Source organism: Gopherus flavomarginatus, chromosome 4, assembly GCF_025201925.1.
Source record: "Gopherus flavomarginatus isolate rGopFla2 chromosome 4, rGopFla2.mat.asm, whole genome shotgun sequence".
NCBI lineage: Eukaryota > Metazoa > Chordata > Testudines > Testudinidae > Gopherus > Gopherus flavomarginatus.
This window is the reverse complement of record NC_066620.1, coordinates 171,004,972-171,020,111: the sequence shown is the minus strand read 5'-3', so window position 1 is coordinate 171,020,111 and position 15,140 is coordinate 171,004,972. Positions and strand designations below refer to the sequence as shown.

The following is a 15,140-nucleotide window of genomic DNA, read 5'->3' as shown; positions in this document are numbered from 1 at the left end:
AGTGGAAATATTGTATTTTTCTTTTCTCTGCTAAGGGCTTTTTAGCAGAGAGAAGCAGTTGGTTTTAAAAGGGAACCAGAGAGAATTTTTTTTTCTGCTCTCTCTGGCAGTTTGTGGCTTGCATGTTAAGCAGAAGTCGTTAAGGACTATGAACAGTCTTTTGTCACACAATAGCACTCCCATTGAGAGTCATACCAGCACTATATGAATGCAAATAAAGTGGTTTTTCAGGTTTACTTGACATTGAAGATTAGCTAAAGGCACTGTTGCTAGGCAGACTTCAGGAGGCAACAGAGAACCTGCAGTTCAGAGGATAAACACCGGAGGGCACCCCAACACAAGAAAACAGGAATCATGACTTCTAAGGCAAAAATTAAGGCCGAAGAGCAATTCAAAGAAGCTGAACACAGGCGACAAATGGAGATGAAAGAAAGAGAAGAACAGATCAAAGAGGCAGCCTACCAAAGAGAACAGGCAGCCTACCAAAGAGAACAGGCAGCCAAAGAGGCAGCCAAGGAGGCAGCACACAAAAGAAAACTAGAAGAAGAAGAGGTGGCCTACCGAAGGAAACAAGCAGAAGAAGAGTTGGCCCACAGAAGGAAGCAAGAAGAAGAGGAGGCGGCCCACCACCGAGAAATGGAAAAACAACAAAAAGAGAATGAAGAGAAGGAAAAACAGAGAAAACATGAACTGGAGTTGGCAAAAGCTGGGCTGCCTGTGCCAGCCAACCCTAACAACCCGGCGCCAAATATTGCTCCACAGCACAGGAAATTTCCCACCTACAAGGCAGGTGATGACACCGAGGCCTTCTTGGAAAATTTTGAAAGAGCTTGTCTTGGGTACAAGATTCCCGAAGACCAGTACATGGTAGAATTGAGGTCACAGCTCAGTGGACCTTTAGCAGAGGTGGCAGCTGAAATGCCTAAGCAGCAAATGAATGACTATAAACTTTTTCTAACCAAGGCCAGATACAGGATGGGGATAACCCCAGATCATGCCCGTCGGCGCTTCAGAACCCAAAAGTGGAAACCAGAGGTGTCATTTCCCAAACACGCCTACTACATTGCAAAAAACTATGAGGCCTGGATAACAGGAAACAACATTCAAACCTTGGAAGAACTGAACCTCCTCATACAAATGGAGCAGTTCTTGGATGGTGTTCCTGAAGACATCACACGGTACATACAAGATGGAAACCCCAAGAATATCGCTGAGGCGGGGGAGATTGGAGCCAAATGGATGGAACTGGCAGAAAGCAAGAAAGCTACTGTCAAGGGGAACGATTACCCCAGGGGGCACACAGACCATAAACCCTACAACCGAGGACAGCCAAAGACCCCACATACCACCCAAGTAAAGCCACAGATACCCTACCCTTCAACCTCACCAGTCTCCAGTAACTCACCTCGGCCCAGTGACCCATCAGATGGAAGATGCTTTAAGTGTAATGAACTGGGACATATCAAGGCCAAGTGTCCCAAGAACACCATGCGAGTGCAATTCATTACACCACCATCACACCAAAGATCCCCAGGCCCGGATGCCTCTCAAATACCCTTGGAGCGAAGGGAAAATTTGAGAGTGGGCGGAAAGAAGGTTACTGCGTGGAGAGACACGGGGGCACAAGTGTCAGCTATCCACCAATCCTTCGTTGACCCCAAATTCATCAACCCAAAGGCCAAAGTTACAATTTACCCCTTCATGTCACAAGCTGTAGACTTGCCTACAGCTCAACTGCCTGTCCAGTACAAAGGCTGGTCAGGAATGTGGACTTTTGCAGTCTATGACAATTATCCTATCCCCATGCTACTGGGGGAAGACTTGGCCAACCAGGTGAGGCGGGCCAAGAGAGTGGGAATGGTTACACGTAGCCAAACCAGGCAAGCTTCCAGACCCATTCCTGTTCCTGAGCCGTCCACAGAGGCCCCGTCTGTGTTACCAGAGACCCAGACAGAGGCAGTGGACCCGGATTCCACAGCATCTCCAGTCCCAGGCCCGGAACTGGAACAGCAACCAGCACCAGCAAGTGCAACCACATCTTCAAACTCAACGCCAGAGGGCGCCAGCAAGCCAGAACTGGCAGAAGCAAAAGACAGCCATACCCAAAAGGCTCAGCCAGAGCCTGAAATACCCTCAGGTGCACCAGCGGAGAGCGGTTCACCAGCAACGGAAACAACCCCATCACCTACATCGCTTCCAGAGGGACCAAGCCCAAGTCCACAGTCTGAGGAAGAACTGGTGACCCCAGCCTCAAGGGAACAGTTCCAGGCTGAGCAGGAAGCAGATGACAGCCTTCAGAAAGCGTGGGCGGCGGCACGGAGCACCCCACCGCCTCTCAGCTCTTCTAATCGATCCCGGTTTGTTATAGACCAAGGACTTTTATACAAGGAAATTCTTTCTGGTGGACACCGGGAAGAATGGCAGCCGCAAAAACAGTTGGTGGTTCCAACTAAGTACCGGGGGAAGCTCTTAAGCTTAGCCCATGATCATCCCAGTGGCCATGCTGGGGTGAACAGAACCAAAGACCGGTTGGGGAAGTCCTTCCACTGGGAGGGGATGGGCAAGGACGTTGCCAAGTATGTTCGGTCTTGTGAGGTATGCCAAAGAGTGGGAAAGCCTCAAGACCATGTCAAGGCCCCTCTCCAGCCACTCCCCATAATTGAGGTCCCATTTCAGCGAGTAGCTGTGGATATTCTGGGCCCTTTCCCAAAAAAGACGCCCAGAGGAAAGCAGTACGTACTGACTTTAGTGGACTTTGCTACCCGATGGCCAGAAGCAGTAGCTCTAGGCAACACCCGGGCTAACACTGTGTGCCTGGCCCTAACAGACATCTTTGCCAGGGTAGGTTGGCCCTCTGACATCCTTACAGATTCAGGGTCTAATTTCCTGGCAGGGACCATGGAAAAACTGTGGGAAACTCATGGGGTGAATCACTTGGTTGCCACCCCATACCACCATCAAACCAATGGCCTGGTGGAAAGGTTCAATGGAACTTTGGGGGCCATGATACGAAAATTCATCAACGAATTCTCCAATAATTGGGACCTAGTGTTGCAGCAGTTGCTGTTTGCCTACAGGGCTGTACCACATCCCAGTTTAGGGTTTTCACCATTTGAACTTGTGTATGGTCACGAGGTTAAGGGGCCATTACAGTTGGTGAAACAGCAATGGGAGGGGTTTACGCCTTCTCCAGGAACTAACATTCTGGACTTTGTAAGCAACCTACAAAGCACCCTCCGACACTCTTTAGCCCTTGCTAGAGAGAACCTAAAGGATGCTCAAGAAGAGCAAAAGGCCTGGTATGACAGACATGCCAGAGAACGTTCCTTCAAGGTAGGAGACCAGGTTATGGTCTTGAAGGCGCAACAGGCCCATAAAATGGAAGCATCATGGGAAGGGCCATTCACGGTCCAAGAGCGCCTGGGAGCTGTAAACTACCTCATAGCATTTCCCAATTCCTCACTAAAGCCTAAAGTGTACCATGTTAATTCTCTCAAGCCTTTCTATTCCAGAGACTTACAGGTTTGTCAGTTTACAGTCCAGGGAGAGGATGCTGAGTGGCCTGACGGTGTCTACTACGACGGGAAAAAAGACGGTGGCGTGGAAGAGGTGAACCTCTCAACCACCCTGGAACGTCTGCAGCGGCAACAAATCAAGGAGCTGTGCACTAGCTTCGCCCCATTGTTCTCAGCCACCCCAGGACGGACTGAACGGGCATACCACTCCATTGATACAGGTAATGCTCACCCAATTAGAACCCCACCCTACCGAGTGTCTCCTCATGCCCAAGCTGCTATAGAACGGGAGATCCAGAACATGCTACAGATGGGTATAATCCGCCCATCTACCAGTGCATGGGCATCTCCAGTGGTTCTGGTACCCAAACCCGATGGGGAAATACGCTTTTGCGTGAACTACCGTAAGCTAAATGCTGTAACTCGTCCGGACAACTATCCAATGCCACGTACCGATGAGCTATTGAAAAAGTTGGGACGTGCCCAGTTCATCTCTACAATAGACTTAACCAAGGGGTACTGGCAAGTACCGCTAGATGAACCTGCCAAGGAGAGGTCAGCATTCGTCACCCATGCGGGGGTGTATGAATTCAATGTCCTTCCTTTCGGCCTTCGAAATGCACCCGCCACCTTCCAGAGGCTGGTAGATGGTCTACTAGCTGGACTGGGAGAATTTGCAGTTGCCTACCTCGATGATGTGGCCATTTTTTCAGACTCCTGGCCCGAACACCTACTACACCTGGAAAAGGTCTTTGAGCACATCAGGCAGGCAGGACTAACTGTTAAGGCCAAAAAGTGTCAAATAGGCCAAAACAGAGTGACTTACCTGGGGCACCAGGTGGGTCGAGGAACCATAAACCCCCTACAGGCCAAGGTGGATGCTATCCAAAAGTGGCCTGTCCCACGGTCCAAGAAGCAGGTCCAATCCTTCTTAGGCTTGGCCGGATACTACAGGCGATTTGTACCACACTACAGCCAAATCGCTGCCCCACTGACCGACCTGACCAAAAAAACCCAGCCAAATGCAGTTAAGTGGACTGATGAGTGTCAAAAGGCCTTTACCCAACTTAAGGCAACGCTCATGTCTGACCCTGTGCTCAGGGCCCCGGACTTTAACAAGCCATTCCTAGTAACCACGGATGCATCTGAGCGTGGTATAGGAGCAGTGCTCATGCAGGAAGCAACAGATCACAACTTCCATCCTGTCGTGTTTCTCAGCAAGAAACTGTCTGAGAGGGAAAGTCACTGGTCAGTCAGTGAAAAGGAATGCTATGCCATTGTGTACGCCCTGGAAAAGCTACGCCCATATGTTTGGGGACGGCGGTTCCAACTACAAACTGACCATGCTGCACTAAAGTGGCTTCATACTGCCAAGGGGAACAACAAGAAACTTCTTCGTTGGAGTTTAGCTCTCCAAGATTTTGATTTTGAAATTCAACACATCACAGGAGCTTCTAACAAAGTAGCTGATGCACTCTCCCGTGAGAGTTTCCCAGAATTCAGTAGTTAAAAAGTGTTCTTAAAATGTAGAAGTCTGTTAGTTATATACTTAGGAGTATATGTAAAGGTCTATGTGTTGTATTAATCTGTTTATTTTCAAGTTCTAGAAGGAAATCGCCGCCAGTGAGCTTCCCCACTGTCTGCAATTTGGGGGGCGTGTCATAAACAGATAGCTAAGGGTTAATGTCTCTTTCACCTGAAGCACCTGACCAGAGGACCAATCAGGAAACCGGATTTTTTCAACTTTGGGTGGAGGGAATTGAGTGTCTGAGTCTTTTGTCTTTGTTTTCTGGCTGCCTGCTTTCTCTGAGCTTTGGAGAAGTAGTTCTACTTTCTAGTCTTCTGTTTCTAAGTGTAAGGACAAAGAGATCAGATAGTAAGTTTTATGGTTTCTTTTCTTTGGTATTTGCATGAATATAAGTGCTGGAGTGCTTTGATTTGTATTCTTTTTGAATAAGGCTGTTTATTCAATATTCTTTTAAGCAATTGACCCTGTGTTGTATCATCTTAATACAGAGAGAACATTTGTACTTATTTTTCTTTCTTTTTATATAAAGCTTTCTTTTAAGACCTGTTGGAGTTTTTCTTTACTTCAGGGAAATTGAGTCTGTACTCACCAGGGAATTGGTGGGAGGAAGAAATCGGGGAGATTTGTGTGTTGGATTGCTAGCCTGACTTTGCATTCCCTCTGGGGGAATAGGAAAGTACTTTTTGTTTCCAGGATTGGGAACAGAGAGGGGGAGTCTCTCGGTGTAGTTTCACAGAGCTTGTGTCTGTGTATCTCTCCAGGAGCACCTGGAGGGGGGAAGGGAAAGAGGATTATTTCCCTTTGTTGTGAGACTCAAGGGATTTGGGTCTTGGGGTCCCCAGGGAAGGTTTTTCAGAGGGACCAGAGTGCCCCAAAACACTCTAATTTTTTGGGTGGTGGCAGCAGGTACCAGGTCCAAGCTGGTAACTAAGCTTGGAGGTTTTCATGCTAACCCCCATATTTTGGACGCTAAGGTCCAAATCTGGGACTAAGGTTATGTCAACATGCAACTTTTGTGGGCTTTTTTCCTATTGTGTCATTGTATGGGATGAAAAGGCCATAGAAATTATTTTTAGAAGAGAATATAAGAGCATTTTAAAGCTTGGTAATATGTGGATGTGTCTCATGCGTGCGCTTTCTCCCTCTCTCTCTCCTCCCCCCTACCCACCTTAATACATTCTACTACAGGAACATGTATGTTCTTTATATTGCAGCACTTTCTGTATATTGATTTCATGGAGGGGGGGACATTTTGCAAAGTTAACCTGAAGACGATGATGAGCATACCTCAAAATTGGGGTGTTCACTTTGGCTAAGCATAGAAAAGTTGGTAGTAATACTACTAAATTTTTCATATGGAAATCTCATTGAAGAAGACTTTCTTGCGGTATTTCTAGTGCTTCTTGATTAAACTTGCTTTGCTAAACTGCGAGAGTGACATTCTGCTATCATCCCAACCCACATCAGGAAATGCAAACACTTATAATTTTTATGGTTCACCAAATGTTTGTGAATAAACATGGCTTTGGTCTGTCTTGCGTTTTGAGCTATGGTTCTTGATTGAATGCTGTTTTTCCTTTATACTTTTGTATCAGCAAGAAGCACTTCATAGTCACTAATTCTTATTATAATGAATGAAAAAGGTTCTTTCCTTAAAACAACCCACTAATTAACTGCTTTTGGAATACTCTTTTAGTTAAATAGACATAGGTGGAACTATGAAAGAGGCCTCAATCCAAAATCTCATTTTGTTTTTGTAATCAATTTCAGAAACACTTAGTATCATTTAGGCAGCTAACTAACTTGTGCTGTCTAAAAACAAACATTTGCACCTATAATTATGCCCATGGTGTATAATGGGCACAATATTATAGACTTTTTAAAAAATGTATCCTGATTTTTGCTGAGCTGTTTTTATGTAAATATTTGCACACAATTATACAGAGTTGTGTAAGAATCTGAAAAATCATACTATAGTTATCAAAGGTGGTAAAATCATATGTATGAGAGATACACACTAAGAACACTTAAAATCATTTTAGGTAATGATACAATCTTTCCAAATAATCTTTCCTAGGTAATATTACTTTGGTATTAGCAGTGTTCTCTATATCCTGCAAATATTGACATAGTGTTATTTAGTTACTACAGAAGATGACCAGTTAAGTGTGACCGTTGTTAAAGCTTGTGGTTGTTTTTTAATTAAGCATTGCCTAGACTGCAGCCATGCCACCTTGTGATGTGATTTGTTAATCTCACAAGCAGAATAAGATTGAGCTAGAAAATTACTAAACCAGGAAACTTACAAGGGGCCCCTAGAGTAGAGCACCGGGAAGTGGTGTGGTGGTGGTGTATCAGTAAAAACATTTTTCCTCTGACAGAATACATTTATCCCATTGCTGCTGATTATCAAAATGTACATGTGTAAAACTGAAGCTTTTCCTCTTTTCTTCCTAACTGATATATCTGGAGATGCCACATCAGAATCCTTTCCATGGGAATTTATTGTAATGTCTCAACCAGTGAATTGTGATGTCACTGAATAAATTGGATAGGAGCAGGTAAAGGAGGCATGTGATAAAGAGAGAGAGAATTATTATTTTCTTATATGTATCCAGATTTGTACATAGCATCGGTCAACAAAATAACTTAGCACTGCACCTTTCATTATATAAACTGTGGCAATTATGGTAAAAATATGCCAAAGCAGTTATGGTTTTAATTGGGTTTAGAGGTCAAATTGGAAGGAAACACATTGAATGAGAGGTTAGCTGGACCCTTCTGAAGTGTTACTGAACTGGTTTAGGATTAGTGTCTAGACCACACTCTAACAACAGAAAAATAGTAGAAGTCAGTGGAGGGACTGTAGCCCATACTCTGTGTACTGATAGCCGTCTAAACCTTGGAGGAGGTAGGCAGCTACATTTTACATTACCCTGGAGTCTTCATGTTGTTTTCAAATTCAACTTCATATGCAATGTACTACAGTGATCAAGTATGTAGCATTGCACAACCATAATTAAAATATCCCAGGACATTTAAAATTGCTGAGAGCACATCTCTTGTTGTGACAGTATAGTGGAGCTCTTAGATCCTGTGTTCTACATCTGAGGTTTTGTAATAGAATGTAATGAAGCATCTGAAACCTTTTTTACTCACACAATATGGACTTCAGGCTGTCTTTCTTAAATTTAATCTTTGGTAAGAATTTGTTGTGCACTTGTAAATTCTAGTCAAATCCCTTGTGAGATTAACCTATAAGCCATTTTCTCTGTACTCATAAATATTTTCTGTCAAAATTTGCATTCTTCCCAAGTAACCTATTTCCCTTCATTGTGCTCTCCTTGAAGAGAGTGAAGTGTTTTGCATTCTGTGTGAATAATGGCTGGAATCCATAATGTATCTCCTCACCAAACTTCAAACTCAGTGCAATCAACCCTCTTCGAAACAGTCTTACAATGGATTCATTTGATAGAGCTACAACACATCATCTAAACCACTGCTTCTCAAAGTGGTGGGCCTCGAACCGGTGCTGGTCCGTGAGCCATCAGCTGCTGGTCCACAGCGAGTTTCCTCATTAGAGCATCGAATAGGATAATATGGCACCAATCCCTGGCACATTGGGGAAAAAAAAATTGCCAGTCCCCCACATCAGGTAGCTTGAGAAGCACTTTTCTAAACAGGGCACAGCATGGTAACTCATTTAGTTTCCAAGCTTTTACTGACACTGTGTGGCAAAGATAAGAACAGCAGTCACTTTGAATTGAGTTCCTTTTAGATCTTGTTTCGTTTTTGTAAAATCCAAACTAAAGCAGAGCGCAAAAAAAATTGCAGGGGAGATTTGAGTGGAGTAGCAGTGAGATGTTTATAGATTGGCTAAGATTGTGGTTTCAAAGGGAACTTCTCTCACTTATTCCTTTCCTTACCTTTTTTCTCTCCTTTTTAAATCTCTTCTCCTCATCTTTTTCCCCATCTGAAACTCTTCCCTCTCCACTTTCTCTGTCTCTCCCAACTTTTTTCTTTTGCGCTGCAATATGTCTAGGGCTGTTTGAAAAGCTTGTATATAACATTAAATCATGGTTTGTTCAGGGATCCTTTTATTGTTTCAGTCATCATCAGGGATCCTAGTTTTGCGTGATAAAAAAACCCAAAATTCTCTGACTAAAAAGCCCCATAAAAATCCATGTTTTTCTGTGTTTAAAATGAAATGCTTAATTTTCGTTTCCCTAACCACAGCATAAGTAGCACAGGTATAAGTTGAAGAAAACGTTTTATTGATATACAGTAGAACCCCATTTATCTGAGCCTCCGTTATCCTGCTTTCCGTATTAACCAAACCACCAGCTGTGCAGATACTCACAGTTGCTGGGGCTCCAGCAGTCAGCCCCGGGCTGCTGGGGCTGACCGCCTGAGCCCTCTCCCCCATCTTAAAATAAGGGGTAGAAATCTGTTTGCCAATTCTTCCGATTATCCCAGTTTTGATTAGCCAATCTGATCCTGGTCCTAATTTGATTGGATAAAGAGAGCTCCACTGTAAATTTAAAGCACATTCAAAAATCCACCTCAAGAGGAGGAGGTTGGGCCCATTGAATAAATGTAAATTCCAGTAAAATTTAGTTAATACATGTTTTTATTGTTTCACAAAATATAAAAATGAAATTCTCTGAAAAAATTCAAATTCTAATTTTTTCCATGGCAAGTACAATCCCTGATCATCAGCCAAAGTCCAAACAAGTTTGGTAGAGTTGAATGGATTCTTATTGCATAGCTGGTGCCCTCATCTCCCCAAACAGGACCCTTCCAAATCTTCACTCATCTACAGGCCCCATATACCTTTCATCTTCATACTATGTGGCTCGGTGCTCTGTGCCCCTACCTAGAGATTCCTTTCCCAGGGTCTGCAGGGAGGCCGGATGGCCACTTTGCCTGTCTTGTACTTTAGGGTTGCTAGTCTACAGAATAAGATCCCGAGGATTCTGGAGTTGGAAGAGAATGGGACAGAAGCCACTGCTTTCCCCACCCCCTTACACTGCAGTAAGGTTAGATAGCATTACCTAATTCATACCATTCTAGCTTTGGAGTTTCCAAGGGCTTCACTTCTCTAGTATACTACTTTGAGGATTATATGAGTGCTAAGTGTCCCAGTCTCCTTGTATTCATGCTTTGAATATTGGGAGAGTTCAGATTCAGGTCTGCACTTCTCATCTAGCTAATATATCTAAATTGGGCCAAACACTGAATCCCTGAAATTAAGGAAAGTTTGGATCCAGCTTGAGATTTGAAGACATGACCCATCTCTGCTCAAGACAGAAGGACATTCTGTGTACAAAGAATTAATTTGCTGTGGTAGTAAAATTGTTGAGGTGGTAGATTGGGAGACTGTAGGGGTCAGTTTTAAAAAGATTTCCATTCCCTCTTTTAACACTGGGTTTCTGAATATTTTGCTTTCCCAAGTGTCTTAAGGTTTTATGTCCTAAGTTATTACACAAAGCTGTTTTTTCTCAAGTTGGTTTCCACAACCTCAATTTTTATTTCACTAGTTTTACTGATTTATTGATTTACTGCACTCAGATGTAATCAGAGTGATATACCTGGTTTATAAAGCTTTACAGTTTGGATCAATAGGAAAAACAAACTAATTTCTGGGAGCCTTATACTCTATAAAATTTACTGCATTTTGTTGTACCTGTAATAACATAAATAAAATAAACTGATCTACACATCAAACCAACAATTCCTAAACTGTAGTCTGTGGAGAACTGATTGGTCACATGACTTTGGCTCCTCCTTGTTTCTAGCTATTTCTCCATGCTTCCAGGCTGTTCACTATAAAAGAAAATTAACTGTCCCTACATATTTACATTATACTACATTTTTTTTAAAACCTTCAGAAAATGTTTCTTCATTCTCCGATTACTTTAGTTGCTTCTGTAAAGTGTTGTCCCATTGAAGTGTTCCTTCCACATGTTGTTTCAAATGTACTAACCCTTCTTTGCAAATTCAGTTTGTATTGCAGTGTGGAAGAACCATCACATGCGGACAGTTACCAACTACTTCATAGTAAACCTCTCCCTGGCTGATGTTCTTGTCACAATCACTTGTCTTCCAGCCACATTAGTAGTGGATATCACAGAAACTTGGTTTTTTGGGCAGACCCTCTGCAAGGTGATCCCTTATTTACAGGTATTGTTCTCCATACTACTGTTGTTGTCAAAAAGGAACAGTACAGTAGAATCTCCTTAATTGGGACTTCCTAATGGAGGGAATTGGCATTGTGATTTAAGGGCTTCTTCACTTCCAATGTCCAACTACGTAACATTAAATAAAATTATTTGCTGAATAAGTATTATTCTCAGTATTTTTTCTCTTAGGCAATAAACACACTGGGACAGAATCTGTGGTACTTTTCACCTTGCGTAGTCATTTACATCAATGCAAAGTGGACATAAAACATTAAAATATCAGAACAGTAATATTTTGTGCCCACTTTGCATGGACATCACGACTACCCACGGTGCCGGGTAACAGAGCATCTGGCCCTCTGTAGTTAGAAAGTGGAGTTCAGAATTCCATACGCCTTACTAAGTGCTATGTAGAAATAGCCAAATGTCCCCACGGGCAGCGGAAATTGCTCATACTCTTCCAGTTAAGCATCAGTTATTGCCATTCATAATTATTAGGTTAAATCAGTTCTGAGGCCCTTTTCAGTGAAGTGATTAACAACTGTGCCTTCCTTTTCTTATCAGACTAAGTGGGCCAACGGGGCATTCCTGTATGGTAAATCTTTGGACCTTTTCACTGGTGTAAATCCAAAGTAACTCAATGGAAAATTGGGTTTACAGTGGTGTAACTGAGGTCAGAATCAAGCCCCTCAGTGCACAAAATATTCCAAAGGGCGCAGCATGGGGCATAGTATTGGTCATGTATAATAGTACCATGAATTGATCTGTGGATATGTGTTGCCTTATGCTCCACTGCATAGAACCAAAATTGCCCAACTTATTTCAGAGCGCACAACACTACTACATGAGATTGTTGTTGATACTTTGACTGTTGGCCTGCAGCTGGTTTGGAAGACACCACTGAATGCAGAAAGGACGTGAAACTGTCACCCAGTGTATTGAGCAGAAGAAAATGAGCATTTGTTTGTAGCCAGTGGAAAAATCCAATGATCCTATTTTTATCAACTGCAAATGGATTATTTTTCATGTGACTGTGATTTCCCATTGCCTTTGTGAAAACTGGGAAGACACAATGATGATACAGGTTCATAGCACTTCAAATGAGAGAATGTCCCCTACAAAGCAAGATGTAGCTAGTGGGTTTAAAGCTTTATTTTCATATTGCAAAAATATACCCTTTTACAAATAATGCTTTCAAAGTATAAGATGGATGACTTTATTCTTATGAGGCCTGATTCTGCCATACTTATTCAAACTGAATGGTCTGTGAGTTGTCATGTTGATTCCAATGGGATTACACACAGATTAATGTACTTCTGAAAATGAGTAAGGCTGGCAGACTCAGGCCTATGTGAATTTTGTGACACGTGATATAAAAAAGTATTTGTTTTTCTTGGAAGAATCACGATTCAACAGTCCCTGATCATGGGATATCAACTCTAAATAGATTTCTGATGGTATTGAAAATATAAATTGTATTCAAGGTAAAAAATCAGAAAAGTTTACACAATGTTTCCTTGTTTCCTTAGACTGTGTCCGTCTCTGTGTCTGTACTAACACTTAGCTGCATCGCTTTGGATCGCTGGTATGCAATTTGTCACCCTTTGATGTTTAAAAGCACAGCCAAGAGGGCAAGGAATAGCATTATCGTTATCTGGATTGTGTCCTGCATTATAATGATTCCTCAGGCTATTGTTATGGAGTGCAGCAGTATGTTCCCAGGATTAGCTAACAAAACTATCTTATTCACAGTTTGTGATGAGCAGTGGGGAGGTAAGTGTGTTATTGATCATAGGAATGGAACTTATACTGCCAGGATATAATGAAAAGAGCTTGGCATGTTAATATGCAGTAGGGCTGTATCCGCATATCGCAATGCTTTAAGCTCTTTCTTAATTATATGGTGGTTCTTGAAACTACTGGATTTTTTTGTTTTGTTTTTTTTTTAGAAACTGTTACATTCCATCTTCCTCTGCCTTGCTAATGTTCAAAGTAAATTGGAAGACAAGTTCAGATGGATGTGCAATAAAAGGCATTCTGTGTCTTGGCCATGTTAATGTTCTCCATTGGAACAAATGTTCCCATCCTGTAATGTTTATCTTTATATAACTCTTATTGATCAAAGGAAGGTAGAGATTTACAAGGACTTCAGAAATCAGAGAATAGACCATTGGTCCATTTTCCTGGGATCCTGACTTTGACAGTTGTCTGCATTATCTAAATTCCTCAGAAATCTCCCAGAATTACAATTCAAATTGCATACAGCTACAGAATTTATAAACCTGCCAGCTATATAGGAAGCAGTTCATTCCGCAGTTTGGAATGTGGCCTGGACAGCATTACTAACATTATTTGGAAAACATGATCTATTACAAATGATTGCATCCAAAAACTACAAATCAGTCCTTCCAGATTACTCTTGCACTGAGCAGTGTTGGAATTTGGGCTACTTTCATGTAGTCTAACTTCCAGGAAGTGGCCAGGACTAACTGCAACAGGAACTACTGGGGCTCAACTCTGGTGGGCCCTGGAATAATTCCAGCACTAATAGTGCATGTGAGTTGTGCACTAAGACTCTGACACTGTATATAATCACCACAATACAATTATTCACACTCAGCAAAGTAATGCCAGGATTGCCAAGACGTAGCCAAAATAAACTTGGTTAACAGCTTCAAGTCAGACCAAAATAAAATTAGATTATCTCTCAAGGTTGTAATATTTTTTAAAAAGCTGTCCATCCCTGTGATCAGTTTGTTACATTGTAATCAGCTTGTGTTTTCGTGTATTATTGTAATTGGTTACTTTAAGCAACGTTGGGCATTAACTGATGAGGGCTCTGATGTGATGTTTTGAAGGTTCCATCTTGGTCCTGGTGTAGTAATTGAAACTACAAATTTACCCAAATTGTGAACTCAAATTGTAAAATGTGTGTAACAATTCATAATATATCACAGTAACCTGATGTTAATGGAAAAGGTGCAAAAGGATGTCTCAAAGACTGGATTAGTCTAGACCACTGGTGGGCAACCTGCAGCCCATCACGATAAGCTAATTGTGGGATGTGAGACATTTTGCTGATGTTGCCCATCCACAGGCATGCCCCCCTCCCACAGCTCACAGTGGCCGTGGTTCACTGTTCCTGGCCAATGGGAGCTGCGGGAAGTGATGAGTCAGAGGGATGTGCTGGCCGCCGCTTCCCACAGCTTCCATTGTGGGGGGGCTGTGCCTGCAGATGGTCAATGTCAGCAAAATGTCTCATGGCCCACAATCAATCAGCTTATTCTGATGGGCCGCAGGTTGCTCACCACTGGTCTAGACAGAAAAGTATTGTAATATAACCCAGAGAGTGTATTAAAATCATGCCAGTGTAAGCCAAATGTGGAACTGATAATTAATAAACCAAAGTTGCAATGTAGGAAATTTAGGCCTAACTGGTGGACAAAATAATATGGGGATGGGCTATTCTACCAATCACTCCCTTTGGAGTCCTAAACAAGACTTTGGCGGGAGAATTATAAGCTGTTTAATAGCAACTATTGGCTGAAGTACAAGTAAACTGGAAGAGCAAGCTTTACCATTATGGCTGCCACCCCCATCATCTCCTGGGACCCTTGTAACACAGTTGAGCCTTTATTGTCCTAATTCTGAAAAATGTCCTAACTAGACCAGGCCAAAGAGAGAGACCCAGATGACATCATGACCTCCACTGGCTCCAGCTAAATCCCAGCCGCCACCTGGAATGCTGGATTTTATCATCCTTCCCACTTCTGTGTCCATTTCATTCCCCACCCTATTTCTTCTCTTTCCTTTCCCTCTCTGCATTCTGGCTGGTAAGTGTGTAGCTTAGTTGGCCAAGACTGCATATTGTGCAACACTGCTCTAATCTTGTGACCAAAAAGATCCCTAAATAAC

General features: G+C 42.6%; 1 protein-coding gene across 3 annotated transcripts in view; it reads left to right on the top strand.

Moving 5' to 3' along the window:
* The window catches only part of HCRTR2 (hypocretin receptor 2), an 84,002-nt gene that overhangs the window by 36,337 nt on the left and 32,525 nt on the right, over positions 1-15,140 (top strand). For all 3 annotated transcript variants that reach the window (XM_050950815.1, XM_050950814.1, XM_050950816.1), the window contains 2 exons: positions 11,048-11,226; positions 12,755-12,998. In XM_050950815.1, the coding sequence (XP_050806772.1) occupies positions 11,048-11,226; positions 12,755-12,998 (423 nt within the window). The remainder of the gene's footprint in view (positions 1-11,047; positions 11,227-12,754; positions 12,999-15,140) is intronic.